The sequence below is a fragment of the Miniopterus schreibersii genome (assembly GCF_964146895.1).
Source record: "Miniopterus schreibersii genome assembly, chromosome: 22".
NCBI lineage: Eukaryota > Metazoa > Chordata > Mammalia > Chiroptera > Miniopteridae > Miniopterus > Miniopterus schreibersii.
This window is the reverse complement of record NC_138124.1, coordinates 4,326,979-4,345,573: the sequence shown is the minus strand read 5'-3', so window position 1 is coordinate 4,345,573 and position 18,595 is coordinate 4,326,979. Positions and strand designations below refer to the sequence as shown.

General features: G+C 42.9%; 1 protein-coding gene across 7 annotated transcripts in view; it reads right to left on the bottom strand.

The window, feature by feature from the left end:
• Positions 1-1,089: 1,089 nt before the first annotated feature.
• Positions 1,090-18,595, bottom strand: part of NTRK3 (neurotrophic receptor tyrosine kinase 3) — a 326,297-nt gene continuing 308,791 nt past the window's right edge. For 4 of the 7 annotated variants that reach the window (XM_081124363.1, XM_081124360.1, XM_081124357.1 and 1 more), the window contains 3 exons: positions 9,026-9,067; positions 4,261-4,419; positions 1,090-1,421 (listed from right to left, as the gene is read on the bottom strand). In XM_081124363.1, coding sequence (XP_080980489.1) covers positions 1,236-1,421; positions 4,261-4,419; positions 9,026-9,067 — 387 coding nt within the window. In that variant the 3' untranslated portion in view covers positions 1,090-1,235. The remainder of the gene's footprint in view (positions 1,422-4,260; positions 4,420-9,025; positions 9,068-18,595) is intronic. The other 3 variants (XM_081124365.1, XM_081124361.1, XM_081124364.1) reach the window with 1 other exon arrangement.

The following is an 18,595-nucleotide window of genomic DNA, read 5'->3' as shown; positions in this document are numbered from 1 at the left end:
AAGGGGCCTGTGCAGGTGCCAGAGAGATTCTCCACCGCTGGCTCCCAGAAGCCAGAACTGCCCAGCCCAGCCTCCCCAGATCTGGCTCCCTCCCCCGCAGTGGGTTTACCTGGGACTCAGGAGGCCCGGGAAGTGGGGGCCAGGATCTGGGGGAAGCAGAAGGAGAAGCAGCAGACCCAGGGGGCGTGTCTTATGAGGATCTACAAGGACTGCGTCTCCTGCTGTGGAGACCCTCTGTATCCCCATGCGCAGACAACACAGGCACCTTCCCTAGCCTCCAACCCCAATGCCCAAAGGCCTGAGTGTGGGAGGTGGGCCCAAGGAGTCCTTCCGGTGATGAAAAGACCAGGACAGTGTCTTGAGATGGGTCAAGGTTGCAGCTTGTCCTCCTATGGTTCTTTCAGTCCAGTAAGTCCAGTTCTTGAAGTTCCAGAGCAAATAACACATCCCTTTTGAAGCTCGCAAGGAACCTGAGCGTGGTTTGCACCCGAGACCGATGCAGTCCACTGTCGCCACGACTGTGTTTCCCTGTTGCTCTTTGTTTGGTGTTTACCTGCAGGCGGCGGCATTGACTCCCCAAAGCATCAGGACTACATTTTCTAGAATGGAAAAGTTAGAAAACTGTCTTGAAGTGGACAAATTTCTCTTGAAGAGGGAAGGCTTGGAGACGACGGTCGGGGAGACATGAGGCCCCTGGTGCATTATTTCCTTGCTGAGCACGGCTGAGGCAGTTTGTCCGTGCGCCCGTGCAGGGCCTGAGGGTGACCCACCTGTGCAGGAGATTTGGGGTTCACCCTAGCTCCTCCCATCCCAACATGAGGCCCGTCTCTGGCATCGTCAAGGCCTTCCACTTGGAAAGCTAGGGCTGAAGAAGCATGGGCCACAGCTTAAGTCAAAGGGCATTTCCATTTGTGTTCATGATATTTAAGATTTTCTGAGTTGTTATAGTCTTGTTTCTGTTAGCAGCTTCTCTCAGTATTAGAGAAGGTATCTCTCTGTAGATATAGATAGATATATAAATATATATATGTATATATATATATATATGCGCCAAACTGCCTTACAGGGTTTTTTTTTCTTTCTTTTTTTCAGTGTCGTATGTGTAGCAGGCACTTGAGTTTATATGAAGATGTTCGCGTCAGTCAAGGGTGGAGGGAAGGAGCTGTGAAGGGAAGGGGAAGATGTGAGGCCGGACAGAGGAGGCAACAGAGTATGACTTGGTGACCACGCTGCCACTAGCCGAGGATGTCCAGGTAGATGGGGGTGGCCTTCCCTAATGCATGGAGGATTTTGTAGATCTCCTTGATGTTTAACCGCTGCTGCGGTTCCCTCTGCCAGCACCCAAGCATGACGTCGTACACCTCTTTGGGGCAGACTCGGGGTCGCTCCAAAACACGGCCTTGGGTGATGCACTCAATGACCTGCAAAGCGAGGAGAGTGAGGACGTTACATCAGAGCGTGGCCTGGGCCCCAGCAGAAGGCCCCACCTCACCGAAGGGATTCGGTGCAGAGCCGGTACCCACAGCACAGGCCGAGGGCAGGGCAGGGGCCAGCGCAGAGCTTCTCGTGTGTCCTGTGTGTGCAGGTTATGGTGACAGTGAGGGGCACCACCAGTGGTGCCCACTGCTGCCCCCGACTCCACTTCCTGGGCCGGTCCTTCCTGGACTCCCAAGATGCTCTCTCTCTGACCTGTCCCTCCCCATCTCATGAGGAACATGACTGTGAAAGCCTTTGAAGGAGCTTTGTACCACCTGGCGCCTCCATAGCCATCTCCCCCAGGTCCCACTTCCTGGGAGGTCCCCTTGGTCACAGCCTCTGTACACATCCCCACGAGTACCTCTAAGCTACAACAGGCCCCTTGTTCGGCAAGGCATCCTCCCCTGCTCTGTGCACTAAACCATGTGTGCCACTTCTTTTAAAGTCCCCAACACAAGGACTAGCCCTTGATTCACCAGGGCCCTGCTGGTGCCCAGTGCAAGTCTGGTTAACCTCACAGGACCTCAGCATCCTCACCTGCAAGATGGGGATCAAACGTCTGCTTTGACCGCCTTCCACAAGAACAGGAAAAGGGACTATATGACCCCACACATGAAGAAAAAGCCTTAAGGAGTAAGGAGAAAGCAAAGCACTATGGCTGGACCCCTCCAGCTGGGCATTTTAGGAACAAGTCTGTCATCTGTGGTCCGTTTTCAGTTACTCACAGGAACTTCTCTGCTGATGCTGAATATGTGAATTTTCAAGATTTCATCTTCCAGTTCTCAGGTAGCTTTAACTTCTCTAACTAACTCTACCACTGCATAACCTGGGGCAAGTCACTTGCCCTGAGCTGCAGTTTCGTCATTTGGAGACAGGTGGCGACAACAAGAACACACAGACTCATCTCTGTTGAGTGCCTGAAACCCGTTGCTTCCCCTTTGACCCCACTAGTCTACGTCCGTCTGGGCAAGAGCAGTGCCTTTCTCTCCTTCTGTCTCCCTATTGCCTCGTGCCACTCTGATGACCCTGGGACGGCTTGTCGAACCATCACACGTCATCACCTTCCTGGTTGTGTTCGCCCTGGAGTCTACGATGGTTCACTCGGCTCATTTCTCTGCCACCCTGATAGGACGACTCCAGCAGCTCATGTCCCCTATTCTTATTAGAGCCCCATTTCCACCCACCATTACCTTCATCCAAGGAAAAGGGATTCAGTTCAAAGTGCAGTAGCAGCTGCTAATGCCCAGACCTAGTGCACGCAGTAGTGTCCCCTCCAATGTGGGCTGTCTGGGTTATTAGTCTGTGTAGACAATCCAGTTACCAGTGACTGCCAGGACTTGGCTGCCGTGGAGGGTGGAGCAGGAGAGATGACTGGGGGCAAGACGCCTGCTGCAAGGCCCACGCCTCGCCCAGTAGGGTTAGAAATGGCCACTAATGTGTTGTTAGCCACCATGAGCCAACCTGGGTATCCAGGACATCTGCCAGTCGGACGCTCAGCTCGGATCCTGTCGTTACAGGGCCCTGTCTGTGTGGGTGTGTGCCGGTGCGTGCATGTGTGTGTGCCCGCCACCAACCCACCCCTGGGAAGAAAATAGCAATTTTTGAAAACAGCATAGCAAATGGGTTCTGACATACACTCTTTAATTTTTTTAAATGCCATTAAACTGTTTTGTCCTATTTTAGGAAATGTGATCAGGCTCCATTCAGCTTGCAAAGGATGAGAAGTTACAGATTCAAAGAAAAGCTTTCTTTTCAGTCTTGGAAACTCACTCAATTAAGTGGTCAGGGCAGAAGAAAGCAAAGGTGAACAGAGCTTCCAAGAAAAAGATAGCTGCTTGAATATTCAGATATGATTCCAGTATTAAAAGGCCCTTATGTTCATGTTTCTCTGGGAAATAGAAGATCATGAAAATAAAGGCCATCTTGCAGAGGTAGGGAGACGAAGCCCCTCGTTGTCTACAAGCTGCACTGAGTCCCCAGGTCAACACGGCCCTGGTCCAGCCGTAACTGAGAACCATCCTGACTGGCTCTGGAAGCAGGAGAGTCTTGGGACCTGGGCCTGAGCCTCCTCCGCGTTCCAGAAGCTCTCACCTCTGAGACCCTGGCCAGTCCATCTCAGGACCCCAAGCGATTCCCCTTCCTTGCTTTGTCCTGAATCTCAACAGGTGTTTGTGTGAAAAGTGCTTAGTCAATATAGCTAAGGTGCTTAGAAAAGTGCCTGGCACTAAGTATTAGTTATTATTAAAATTGTATTTGTTTTTTTTTATCATTAGTGTAAATTAAAAATATACCTATAGTGTTCACTATTATTGTGTTAACTATTATATTCATTTCATTACCTGGAGTCCACATGCAGCTCTATCAATAACATGAATTTGCCTTCCTAACTCCGGTCCGGCACCTCCCCGGGCCTGGCCTGCCTGAAACCTCTGGCAATGCGGACTCTTGGGCATGCTGAGGAGGAGGCATTTCCACAAGACGGCATAACTGAAAAACTTCTTGCTTAATGAAACAGTGGTGATTCTTAAGTGTCGCAGAGCAAACAGAACAGTGACTTGAGTCTCAATTTAGACATCTGATTTCATGCTCTCTTGACAATTATACCTCGTTTCCTAAAGCTATAATTTTTTTTCCTACTAAGAAGCTTTCCCCCACCCCTTCTTATGCCTACATCTGCTCTCCTGGCTCGAATCTCCTGTTTAATACACTATGTCTAAACCTTGGCCTCAGGTATCTCTTATCAGCCTTCCCCCCAGTTGAGACCCCCATCTGCCCCCTCTGTACCTCTGTGTTTGAGAGCTGGAACCACGGCTGCTTTCCATAGGTGAAGATCTCCCAAAGGATCACCCCGAAGCTCCACACATCGCTCTCCGTGGTGAACTTCCGGTACATGATGCTTTCAGGGGGCATCCAACGAATGGGGAGCATGGTGTGTCCTCCAACCTAACAGGGATCAAGACAGAGGCACACAGAGGTGACCAGATGGTCCTGTCTCTCTGCACTCTTCATATGGAGATACACTCGATGCATTTTATTCTAAGACAGACACCACTTAATGCAACTTGTATCAGAGGCTAGTGCAGACACTGAGCTAGGAGACCTACCATAGTGGAGGCAGCTAGAGTAGCAACTGGAGAATACACCTAAGGGAAGGGAAGCACTGAGTGTAAAGAAAGATCACAAGATAATTTCAGGAGAGACGGTGTCAGGATCTGGTGCTAGAGTAAATCTAACCTTGAGAGGGAGTCCAGAGTCACTTAGCAAGGCCATCAAGTGTCAGTATTTCCGGACCTCAGGTTAGACTCCTTGACCAAGGTGGCTAAGGTACAATATGGTCCATGTCCATCTAATCTGTAAAACTGTGCCTTTAACTGCTATAAGACAACCCTGAATTTCTCACCACAACTCAGTGTTTCAAGTGCAGGGGACAGAGAAGTGCAAAAGTATGGAAGACTACACGCTAATAAGAGATCAGCTGGACCAAAAGAGAAGGCGCAACAGTTCTTACTAAGATCTCAAAGGCCTGTAAGGAAGAACTCTTAAAATCGCCTATGGAGGGAATCAGCCATGGGTGGGTCTACAGATCTGAGAGCCAAGGGCACTAGGACATGACTGACATTCAGGGTGCTCCTTCCTGAGAAAAACATTAGGGGACTGCCCAGCAGGTTACTGGCATTAGCATAAGTGAAGTAAATTCACAGCTTGTTTTAGAACTTAGGAACTAGCTGCACCATTAGTAAATACAGCCTTAGAAATGGGAACTTTTGGCTAATACGTGGAATTTGTTGTTCGAAAATTGATTACTGCTGATAACAAGAGCTCTCTACAAACTCCCGATGAACTATCAATCGGGAGGGTCACTGCGATGGCAGACCAGTTGGGGGGTTAAAATAATGAACACTCGAGGAAGAATGGCTTACTGGGCGATGGCAATCTTACTTCTACAAAGAGAAATCATGTTTGCCTGGCGCACTTGAAGTATTTTAGAAGATAAATGATGATATGGATTTGCAGAAATTGTTTTTGGCCTGGGATTTTATAATCAAGATAGCTCCGTGTCGAGTGTAAAGAAAACAGAAAGATGTTTCTTTCAGACAAGCAAGGACTCAGAAACTCGACCACTCACTGCCTTCCAGAAAATGATGGAGCAAAAGTTAATTGAGTATGTACTACAGAAAAACAGAAAAAAGATTTTAGAATATACAATTACTTGGTATATAACAAACAGTGCAAAGCAAATTAGCCACACAAATGCAATTTAAATCTAAATAGTGGCTGCTAATTTGGTAGTAAAATGCAATACAATTACTAATAAAGGCTTCTATAAAATAGAGACATAAAGTAAATAATAATACTAATAATGCTAATAGTATTACCACTGCCACTATTAGCAATACTTATTTGGAATGAAACTTCTAGATAATTTCAGCCATAAGTGCATAGAAAATTAGGTAGAGAAATAATTAAAAGCCTGATAAAGACTTTGTCTTTAGAAGGAAGGGAAAGGGAGCTCACAGATAGTCATCAGTTGTTGATTATAACAACTTAAATTTAAATGAGCTTGCTAAAATTTTAAAGTAGTTTCTAGAAGAATAGAAATAGTGCATATAGCTTCCAAATCAGTTTTAGGAAAATGAAACCAAAAACCTCTAACTAATCACGAAATGACTACAAAACGGAGTGGGATAATGACAAATGGAAAGCACAAAATGAAAAAGTTTAAATAATATCACTACACACAATAAATACAAATACTCTCTCTTAAACAAGAAAAACATATGTTAAAAATCAAAGGCATGTTCTTTATAAAGAACATATCTAAAAGAAAATAGAAAAGATGAGACAATGCAAAAATACAAGACACAATAAAAGGAAAAGTGAATGTATGTTGAATATAGAATATTCAATATACCTTATAGGATATATTAAAGAGATAATATATTGAAATTTACTATATATATGAAAAATTTCAAGATGCCAAGAACTATATGGCAACAAAGTGATTTATATCATTTTTAAGATGGCAAAATTCACCATTATGATAATTATAAACTTTTATGCTCCAATTCAGATAGCATCAAAAAAGTATAAAGATAAAACAGGTTATAAATAAAAGGGAATGGACACAGCTCCAATTAGGATCGAAAAATAAAATACTTCTTTCACAAATTAACAGATCAAGAAGACAACATAGGTGGAGATGCATTTTTAAAATACAAATTATGAGTTTTAACTGTTAGATATGAGTGTTGTGTGTTTTCCAGCGACCCCTAAAAGGTTGCATATGATTCTCAATTATCTAAAAAACATTTCTAAACACCAATCACTTTGTTATACCTCAAAGGAAATCTGAAATTCCAAGGAAAAATAAACAACAAAGTAAAAGTAAGAAACATTTACTGTACCAAACAATAAAACAGAAATGAAGAACAAAAGATTAATTTTTAAAAGGTTCTCTTTTAAAATCAACAACACTATTTGGTAAAGAAAATAGTTGAAAATGAAATTTAAAACTTTCATAATAATAATTACAGTCCTATTAATTGAGAGCTACGAGATAAAGTAATTTGGGGGGAAAATTTGTATACCATTTAAGCACTTATTTATAAAATAGTTAAAAATAAATTTAAGTTAAATAAAAATTTGATTTAAAAAAGGTAGTAAAGACTCCTACAAGGCAAATTTATAGAAAGCAAGAGAAATAAATAATAAAGATATAATGAGGAATTGGTATAAAACAAAGCAAAGAAAACAACCAACCAAAAGGGTGGGGTGAAATTCATAATGGTGAATTTTGGTCATAATCAATTGCTAGTTCTTTCAAAAGTAATATAAACCATTTGCAAGGTTAATAAGGGACACAAAGGACACAATGTAAAAATGTTAAGAAGACTGCACCAGCCTGGCTGGCGTGGCTCAGCGGTTAAGCATCCACCCAGGAGCCAAGAGGTCACAGTTGCATTCCTGGTCAGGGCACATGCCCGGGTTTCGGGCTCAATCCCCATTGATGTTTCTCTCTCCCTCTCCCTCTCCTTTCCTCTCTCTGAAATCAAAAAAAGAAAAAGAATACTGCAACAATAAAATTTGAAGTATAGATGCCATGATTGAGTTACTAGAAAATATTAATTTTTAAAAAGTGAAAAGTAAAAACTTAAATACAAAAACAATTACAACTGTAGTAAAAAAGAATCTATATATTAAAAATATGTACAAGGACCCGATGGTTTTATGGGTGAGTTCTCCTAAACTTTTCTCTCCTATTTATTGTTTTCCAAAACAAAGCAAAACAGAAAGTAAATAAAACCTCCCCAAACCACGCTCTGTGGCTTGAACTCCCTATTGACAGAATCAGTCCCACGTGGCAAACAGCCTTTAACGTACGATTGCAGATACTGGCTAATGCATCTATCTAGGTGTAAATCTATCTCTGTCATGAGTACAGTCTCAAAATCTGAATAAAATATCATTTTATCAAATCAGCAATAGATTATAATTCTATATTATAACTCAGTAAGTTTTAGATACAAGAAATGAAAGAAAAATCTGTTTAATTTACTAAATTAAAAGATAACAGAAGAAAAACTCTCTTTTTAAAAGATACCGAAGATTCCAACACCTTTCCCGGTTCAAAGCTCTAATTCATCACTAATAGAAGGTAATATCCTTTATGTAACACACTAAAGGTCACAGTTACTAATAAAACACAAGAACCATAGAGATACCTTTCATCACTGATTTTATGCAGCATGGTTTAGGTCAGGTACTAGCTAATGTGATAAAGGAAGAATTAAAATAAGGTAGAATATTAAAAAGGCAGAGCCAAAACTGCCATTGTCTGCATATGATACGACTGTTTGAGACAATTAACTAAAATGCAATTAGATTGAGTATATGGTTTAGTAAGCTACCCAGATGTAAAATGAACATACAAAAATGAAACTATTCTCATACACCAGTAGAAGGACTTCAAAATTTAGTGGAAAATAAGATTGTTTGTACAGTAGCAACAAAACATTTAAAATTCCTAAGCTTAAACCTTAACAGAAAATATTGCAGTTCGAGTTAAAAAAAAAAAAAAGTGTGGAAAAACATAAAATATCTAAACAATTAGAAAGACATGTCTTTTCCTTGGATAGGAAGAATCAATATCATAAATCTCATAAATCTCTCATTCCTCACTCAAATTAATCTAAAATTCAACATAATCCAAATAAAAGCCCCAATGGAATGATGTATGGGAACTGACACAGTGATATCAAAAGTCATGTAGAGAAGTAAACACCTGATAAAAACTAAGATACACTACTTGAAACAGAACAAGGGATATTTGGTTTATCAGATAGCAAGACATATTATCAGACTACAGCAAGGCACACACTGTGTTATTAGCATAGGAATAGACAAATTTCATTGATCAATGGGACAAAATAGAGTCTAGAAGCAGACCCCCATGTATAAATATTGGAATTAAATGTATGAAATGATGGGTTAGTAAGCAAAGCATTGGGACAATGAACTGTTCATTTAAAAAGTACACTTAGATACCTACCTCACACCATATACAAAAATCATTTCCAGATGGATTAAAGAGCTAAACATAAAAAACAAAACAATAATAATATTAGAAGAAAACTTAGAAAAGTACTTGTATAACCTTAGGAGAGGAAGACCTTCCTAAATAAGACACATGTTCAAGAAGCCATAAGGAATGGGGCTTAGAGATACAACTTGTAAAAGTAAATACTTTTGCATGGCAAAATACAAAATAAACATAGTTAAAAGACAAATGACAGAGAAAATATCTGCAATATATACAACAGACAGATAAATATAATGTATTATCAAGTGATCCTTTAAATTAGTTTAAGTAACCCAATAGAAAAATGAATGAAGAGTGAAAGCAGATGACCCACAAAAAAGCTACAAATGGCCACAAACACATGAAGAGATGCCAATCAAAACAACAAAGAGACACATTTTTTTAATGTCCTGTGAGAAAAGCTGCAAAGCCTGATACTATCTGGTGTTGAGAGGGTGTGAGAGAAGAGTTGTCCTCAAATGCCACTGCTAAGATCAAGGCAGCCTTTTCTGAGGGGCGTCTGTCAGAATCTGTCCACAGTCATGATGTAAGTGGCCTTACAACCCAGCAATTCGTTTCTAGGAGTCTTAGAAAAATACTTGGTCATGTAAGCAAAGACACTTGGTTGAAGGTGTTTATTTCATTGCTTTTAAGGGCAACAATTTGTTTATCACTAAATGTAGATACAGTATTTAAAAGGAATACAGTAGGGTTATGTGTGGTGATAGGAAATATGCTTAGGATATGTTAAATGAAAACTCGGGACATTCAAAGTATATATGTTAGCATTGTCATTCATGCAAAAATATGTAAACATAAGCAAATATACTAAGGGCAATAATGAATCATTCTATAGGTGCAGAGGAAAAGGTCCAGAAAGGTAGCATTACATTACACCAGTGGTTTCCTCTAGAGGGGAGTGATGGTCAGCCCCAATCAAAGAAAATTCCACATTTTACTATATGTATTTCTGTGCTGTTGGAAATTTTATCTTGATCATGTATCACATTTGAAAATTTAAAAACAATAAAAGAGAAAAATAAACATAAAGAGAAACCAGTGGGCCGAATTTATTTAAGTTCTATGTCAAAAGATGATGTTTTTTAAAGAAAGTTATGTTTGTGATTGAATCTAGTAGGATGTTTTATTGTACCTGGGTTTTTGATTTAAAAAATAGAAGTTGGGAATTTAGGAACAGGTCTCTTAATAAAATTTTTAAATAACAGATTCTTCCAAATTGATTCTGGCATTTGCCTCATGTGATGATTTCATACATAATCCAGAATAAGTGTTTTACACTGAAATCTCCAAGTTTACAAGGGGAGAGAAATCGAGTGTGCTGGTGTAGAGTTCGAGGAGCATGCGTGTTGGGCAGACAAGCATCAGAAGGGTATTAACTGCCTGTAAACTCTCCCCACCGAGGAGAATTTATCAGAGTCTCACTGGCAGCACCAGCAGCGTGGGTGATGTGTATATGGCACCCTCCAGATGTGGAATAAAATATTTCAAGAGGCTAGTGATCTAACAAAAAGCAATAAAGTGGAAGTCAGAAGCCCTGGGCTCTGATGTGACTTTTGACATGCGCTTAACATGTTCGAGTTTCAATGTTCTCATCTTCCACATAGGGGCTGAGCAACAGCCCTGCCTAGCGTGAGAGCGTGTGTGTGAAACCCCTGGGTGTCATCAAGTGCAGGAGTGTACACAGAAAGTGCAACGACTCTGCACTGTGTGTCCTTAGACTTCTGTGCAGCATACAACCTGAGTTTCCTAGATCTCCCATATTTCTAATGAAGACCCACCGAGACTATACTGATTTCCCCCCAGGGCTACCTACACCCTTCTCCCATGTTGGAGAGGTCCAGTCTGGGAAAGGTAGAGGTCAAATCCTTCCGTGGTAAAAAGTATTGACAAATATCTCCATGGTAAGACCTAGGCAGATGAGCGACAGGCTGAAATAACCGTCTCAATAAGAAGAGTACTAAGTAATGCACACTGAGTGCCAGCTGCTGGGTGCGACACCCAGTCCTCATCCCATCCTCTCCCATACCACCTAGCATCCCATTTCACAGACGAAGACAAGGTAACTTGCCTAGGCACTGCCAAGATGCAGGCTCCGAATGAGATATATTAAGGAGATATATATATATATATATATATATATATATATATATATATATATATAAATATATAAAACATATGAAGGCTGAGCCATGAGACAGGAAACATACAAATAAGGCAAAGATTCCAAGAAATGATTCTAGAAATAAAATAAATCCTTGGAGATCTTTGGATAACACTACGTTGGATGACACCTTCCTGCACCTCTGCTATTGTGGATTCAGCTGTTGTCAGCCTAACTGTCCTTTATAAAGTTCCCTTTCATCTAATGACATTAGCAGCCACTGATGATCACTGCCCAGATCCATTATTCCACAGTGGCTGCCAAAGGGTGACACTCTAATTCCCTCGTTCCCTCTGCATGTATTAGCTGGGAATATTCAGTGGACTGAAAGTTTCCTTCATTAGCTGTTTGGTTATCCTGATAACAGCTTATATGGGAAATGCGTGGTTCTCTCCCTTTATTTGCTGGTTCTCAGAATAATGAATTCATTCCCTAGCATCCTCCAAAGGTGAGCAACGAGAGGTTTCTGTTGCTTAGGGTTGGTTGTGAAATGTGTGTGTGTAATATTTTAATTTATATCCATATTTTTCTTATGCTAAAAATCTTTATTCCTACATTAGTAATATTATTTATTTGCTTTAGCTTAGTCTGTGTTATACATGCACATGCATATATTTCAAAATTACAGCTCAATATTGTTACTAAGAGTAGATGACTGAGGGCCGGCTCCAATCTTCGCAGTTCTCTTCATTCTTAGGACACAGCGACTAGGGACACGAGGACATGCTGCTAAGTCTATGGTCACTCAAACAGTTCCTGCCCGTGTGGCGAAGTCATCAACCTAATAGACAGGTTTATAAGTTCCACTTTGCTTTTTATTTTTAAGAGCTGTTTGAGTTTTCTTCCCCCCTTGATGTAGTGCTGTCCAATCGTGATCTAAAAACTTACAAGGCTCCCAAGTCTAAACCACAAAACAAGGCACGTGGCAGCTGAGTCTGATCCCATGTCTGCTCAGTTCCTGTTCTCCTCCCCCTGCAGGGAGCCTGTTTTTTGTCTGTCTTCCGTTTATTCTTCTGTTATTAGCAGAGGGACATACAGATTATACTCACTTTCCTCACTTCCTTAGATAAAAGGTAGCATCCCATACTTGTCTTACATGGGTGTTTTTCTAAAACTGAACTGAGAACCTCCTGTGGTCCAGAATTCTTTCCCAATTGCATATGTATGCATGCACACATATGCACACACTTGCACACACATGTACACACGTGTGCACACATGTATACATATGCATACACACACAAGCACACACTTGCACACACATGCACACACTCCTCCCTGCCACTCTCAAAAGGAAAGACAAATCTCTCATTCATTCTAAATCTCAGGAAAGAAAACCTACAGAGTTCAGATAAACCCCATGAAATACTGGTACAGTTGTTGAAAATAAATGTCTCTAGTGACTGGGAAATAAATACTTTTGCAAGTCGGGTAGTTTCCAGTTCTTTTCAAACAATTGATCAAAAAGAACTATCAGATGAGAGGAGATCAAAAAGAAAATTTGGTAAGAGAGCAATATGTGATTTTAGGCAAAGATCTAGATAATAGTTTCAAGTACTGAATCATGCCATAATGACAAAACTCCTTTCTTTCCTTCCTATTTGTCTATGTGAATAATATTTCTCATTTCTTGTATTTATAAAAACGAGAAAAATAGAATTAATCCTGAACCTTTCTTAATTTAGCTATAAATAATATTTATTAATGAAAACACGAAGGACTGGAATACATATGAGATGCATTTCCAACAATATTATACTTCTAATATTTCATATTCATCAAAAGTTGCCACATATGCACACGATTTTGATCCACTGCCTATTTCTGTGTATTACTAATAATTGTAATGATAACTCAATCCAAAAGCTCTTAACATCTACAAACTTACAGTTATTGGACATTAAAAATTAAATTTAAATCTTCATACATATTTTTGTCACACTAAATTATGACAGAGTGGCCAATAAAAGGCTTTCATGCATAGAAATATAACACATAAGGATAAATCGGGTAGGGTAACTGGAATAAAAATATAAATTCAAGAAGATAAAGAAACCATGTAAAACTGTTTAAGGACTTGTTCATGTGTTTGATAGATGATGTATCACATTTTCTGGTATTTAAAGTTCATTAGATACATTAAAGAAATAATGTATTTTTAATGTCAATATTTACTATATTCTGAAAATGGCATGTTTGGCAACTGTTTTAAATTATGTTGCAAATTTTAGATGGCAACTTAAAACATGTAAAGGGTAGACATGTTTTTGTTTTTTTAAGTATTTTAGGGCCCTAAGAGTTTGAAGAGCATAGGTCTAGAGACTGAGTACCCAAGTGGTGCCAAGTTTGGAGTCTTGGCTCTGGCTAAATTCCATCTTCCCCAAGGCTGCCTGCCAGTGGTCCTCAGCCCTCGGCAGTGTGCAGCAGCCTCACCTCCAGCCAGGGGTGCCTGCCTAAAACCCCCACACCCTGTTTCATTCAAGTCCTTAGCCTCACTCCCGGCCTTGCCCTGCGGGCCAAGAGTAGTGGGACTGAGAGTATTGAAAGCTGAGTGGCTACAGGCTCTCAGGTTTGAGTTCCCACTGGGGCAGAATGCCCTGGGGCAGTGTTCCTCCCCAGCACCTCCCCCCTCCAACCTACCCACAGCCATCCCTTCTCTTCCAAGCCAGCTGTTCCTGAAAGAGGAATTGTCTTGCTCCTGTCTGTGGAGTGACATCCACTTTCATGCAGTCAGAGGGAACCTGCTGCTCTGGGTCACAGAGAAACTAATCTGAGCTTTAGGAGGCCCTCAGGCCTCTGCATGTCATTACAGAGAAGCAGGTGGCTAGTAGATTCCGAGGAACACACAGAAGCCTGCTTCTCTCACAAGAGTTTAAAACATCTATCCTCACACAATTCAGAGACCAAGTGACCCGGTATCTCAGGTAAAGGAACCAAGACGCAGCAGACGTGAGCGCGCCGGACTCACTTGGCACAGTACTTCTGGAAGGGGTGGGAGGATCCAAACTTCCTCTGTAATAGCTAATCTGCCTGGGTGGAGTCGGGGTCTGTGAAAGCAGATGAGAAGGCCGTGGATTTCTGAAGAGATGTAGGCACTTTGCAACATACGTTAATGAAAACTGGCTCAGTCAGGAGATTATCATACAGATTGCCATTTATGGTGAGGGCCGTTATTTTTAATTTATTCAATTTAATGTTTCTTGGTGGCATGTCTCAGCCCATAGAAGAGACTCCATGAGCATTAAGGGAAAAGGGAAAGGCTCAGTATATTTCTTCCTCCCTGCAGTCTCCTGGTTTCCCACATGCCCCAGTGGCTCTGGTCTCCACCTTGCTCTGCAGGTCTGCGGGGAGCAGCACTCACTGCAGGCAGCCACCCTGAACATGCCCCCAGAAGCCACCCCTACAGTCTGAAATCACTGCCGCTCTTGATCCAGAGGGTCTGCGGGCTTCACACACAGGCAGGCAGGCAGCATTTAGTGTGGACACACAGACACCTATACATGCGGAGGGAGAGCACTGACATGAACGTGTGTCTGGCAGCGCATCTGCCTGCGGTGCAGGCACAGATGCCAACACAGGCCTGCCCATCAGGCAGCGAGCACGTGAAGTTGGTGGCATAAACGGCCTGAATGTGGGAGGAAAGGCCCCAAGTCCTCTTCCAGTGTCTCCCGCCTCCAAGACAGCAAAAGTGAATAGTTTCCCTCAAACCAGGTGATTCGCTTTGCTGACAGCTTCTAACCCTGCCAGAAAGGCACAGCCTCCTTCCTGCAAGGAACCCCCTGTCTGCCCGCCCCCTGCAAATGCAGGACTCTCTAAACAGCTCTCCCCCACATATATGGGAGGCCATGGGAGCCTCAGAAATAAATGGCAGTCTGCCCTCCAGCTACCTCCCCAGTTCCACCCTCCTCCTCTGCCTGCTCCCCTCACCTTACTTTCTATTTTCAATCAGCTTTTCTCCTCTTCCCAGGCCCACCTGCCTCATCCCTGGGATGTCACCTATGCTCCCTACAGATGTCATTTAGATTCATGGTGCATCTTTGGGGGATCAACCCTGTCCTGTAACTACACCCACTCCACCTCTCCAAATCCAAGTTCACCAGCATCCAGGGTGTGAAAGGAGAGATTCCACATGAAAGCTGGGCTCATGAGCACACAGGGCTGGAAAGGACATTGGAAATTACCTAGCCCACGTCCAGGCATGGAAACGTCAGCTGGAAGACAGGCTGGGAGCTGTCCAAAGTCACCAAGGACAGCAAATGAAGTGGAACTGATGTTCCACAGGTCTTGTTCTGGTCTTAATGGAAACTGTGTCCTGTAGAATAGCATACCTACAGAGGTATCCAGATCAAAAATATACTGATCAAGTCTCGTGAAGTTTAAATTTTGGTCTGGCCTCTTCCTGCACTCCACCCTGATGCACACAGACTTTGGGTCATCTGGCAGAACTCTGTGTCTCCCAATTGTGCGGGGGGGGGGGGGGGGGGCGCCGGGTGGTGTATTCGTCAGAATATCTACAGTATGTGTGTGTGTGCAGCCACAAATTCACGTCTATCTGTGGCTTCATCCAGGTACGGAAATTCCGCAGTTGAGACCTTCACACAAGAGATTGAGAAGATTGAGATTTTCTACAGTGACATCAGACCCTGACTCAGTAAGGCAGAATTGTTTGCCTTCTTTCTGTCTCTCTTCCTTTCCCAACAATGTAGGGAAAACTATTATCCAGCCTCTTGTAGATACCCACAAAGACCTCAGCCCTAGGTCTGGTAGGTGCTGGGAATTCTTTGGAGGGAAGGTGCAGAGGCAGCTCACAAGCTGTCATCACAGCCTGGCTCCCTCCAAGAGGGGCTCTGTGACCGCTCACGCAAAAGCAGCCATTTAGCAGAGTCTCTGAGGAATGGCTGTCTCAGGCTTAGCCTGTAGCCCAGGATTAGGAAAAACTCCTGGAGTCTTCCAAAAATACAAGGAGTTTAAGAGCCAAGCCTTTGCAGTGTGAGCCTGGAGGACAAATAGGCCCATTGTGATTTTCCCCAACTCATTCACCTAGAGCTACCTTTGCCAGAAGCAAGTTCTCAGATGGAAGCCCCAGGAACACAACACCTTTTATAATGTCCCCTTTTGTTTTCCACGCTTAAATCCTGTCTAAATGCTGGCACTCATTCCCCCTCACTGTCCCTTTCTGCCCTAAGCAGTGTGTTTTTTATAGAGCAGACATTGCAAGTCAAAGATGTGGTTTGAAAAATAACTTGGCCCTGTTTTCTTTTTGGAATGCCCAGACTTGGAGCCTCCGATCTCCACTCAAATCTTCTCGTGAAAACAAACTTTAGGGATGTTGTTAAAAGAGCTCGATTTATTAAACAAAGCTGGAGGTCTCAGCTCAGATCCGTGGGCCACACTGGATCTAGGGTGACCCTCGCACACCCCAGCTACTTGCCCAACATTACTGGGTAAAAGAAGGCAGGAGAACAAAGCCGCCTTGTGATAAGTCTAGATTTGTAATTAACCTGTACGGCTCAGGTACTGACAGGTTTCAGTTTAGATTCAGGCTCATTTAACAAGAATAAAATATTCCCTTTCAAACCAGATTGACTTTGCTAAATATTTAATTATCCAACATTCTGACATTGAAAATGTGTGCACAGGGTGAAGAAACTGGATATCCAAAGGAACAAAGATGACAATGACAATTCAGCCAATGCCACTTACCAGCATGGCAACCTCTGGGGATTGTTTAACCCCCGGAAGACTAGCTTCCTCGTGTATGAAATGGGATAATTCATCCACACAAAACATCGTACAGAAACAAAATGAGACATTAAGCGAAACACGGTCATGGCAGGTTTTCCATACACATGTACACATACACGACTCTAAGTCTAAACGTTCCTTGGAAGATGCTGATTTTCAGTTTTCAATGTTTGTGTTTACTGCGCAGCACTTCCCAATTTTCCAGGGACATAGACACCTTCTGCTCAGTGGCCCTTTCAGCAAGATAGGACCATTCCCAACTTATGGATGAGGAACCAGCTCAGGAGCGGAATGTCCGCAAGTCTGCAGCAGGTGGAGGCCAAGCTAGGAGCCTACCCACTGCCACACTCCAAGTTCTTCTCATTATGGGTTTTGTGGGTTCAAGATAACTCTACCTGCACACACTGGGAGCAGCAAGTAGCAGTGTGACAGTGTTGCGATCGTGCTGTGGCATTGCTCTCTTACACATTTGCGAGAAGCATTCTCCAGGTCCAAGGTTTAGATAATGTAAGAGAATGGGTTTTGAATTTCTACGTGTGCGGACAGGTGGGTATCCAGTGGTGGTCAAGAATCGGCTGGGTGAGAAAGTAAATTTCAAGTGTCCGTGGCTAATAGCTCTTTTGATGTCGGGCTACTGAAAGAGAAGTCTTGCTCGGTTTTGTATGGCGATACTAAGCAAACCAGACCCTTGCCTCCTGTCTCCCTCCCTCCACTCACCCTAATGAAGCACCCACAGGCCCCGGGTACAGCGCCCAGCACAGGCTGAATGGATCAGCCAGAAAGGCACGGACGTAGCTGGAGGTAAAGCCTGCTCCTTCCAAACCACTCCAGATTAATCATCCTAGTTGGAGGGAGCCTCGGGCCTTTGGGCCCCCCTTTTGTTTGATTAACTGCCAACTGAAAATGCCAGAAGTAGCTGGAGAAGAAACTCAAAATGGGGGACAGGGAACACTTCTGCCTGTTTTAATTGGCTCAGTAAACAATACATACCACAGTGGAAACCTACCATCAATGGCTCCGTCCCAAGGCAAAGGGAAGTTGGAAAAGCATCATGGGACGTGACATAAAGAACATGCAACTCCTCCTGAGACCAAAGGCTGCCCTATCTAACTTCTTGGAGCTGGAGCTGAACCTCCAAGCTCTCCACTACGAGCTGCAGAAGCAGCTCCCACTGGGGCAGGGAGAAGGTAAACAACGTGCGACTCCCCCACAGCCAAAGTTTTTTTGAGAATTGATGCCCCTCTTCAGCCCCTCTTCTGTGAGTCATGACACAAGACCCTTTGATTCTACAGGAAGGAAGGGCACTTGGCTCCTGCGAGCAGAGAGCTCACAGAGCACCTGCTACATCTCTGGCTGGATCACAAACGGAGCAGCACATAAAGCCCTCCATCTTCATTTAAAGCTGAGGGTTTGACTTAGAAAAATGACAGGGTTTAAATTCTCGGGAAGCCTGTGGAGGGCGGTAGTAGTTGGAGCAGTCTATGACTTGCAAAGTGATTAATCAACAGAAGTTAACAGCACTACCATTTTTATGCATCATGGGCTCCTAGCAGGCCCTTCCCCTAAGAAATTCCAGGAAAGGGGTATTGATCAACCGGCCCACACAGCACGGC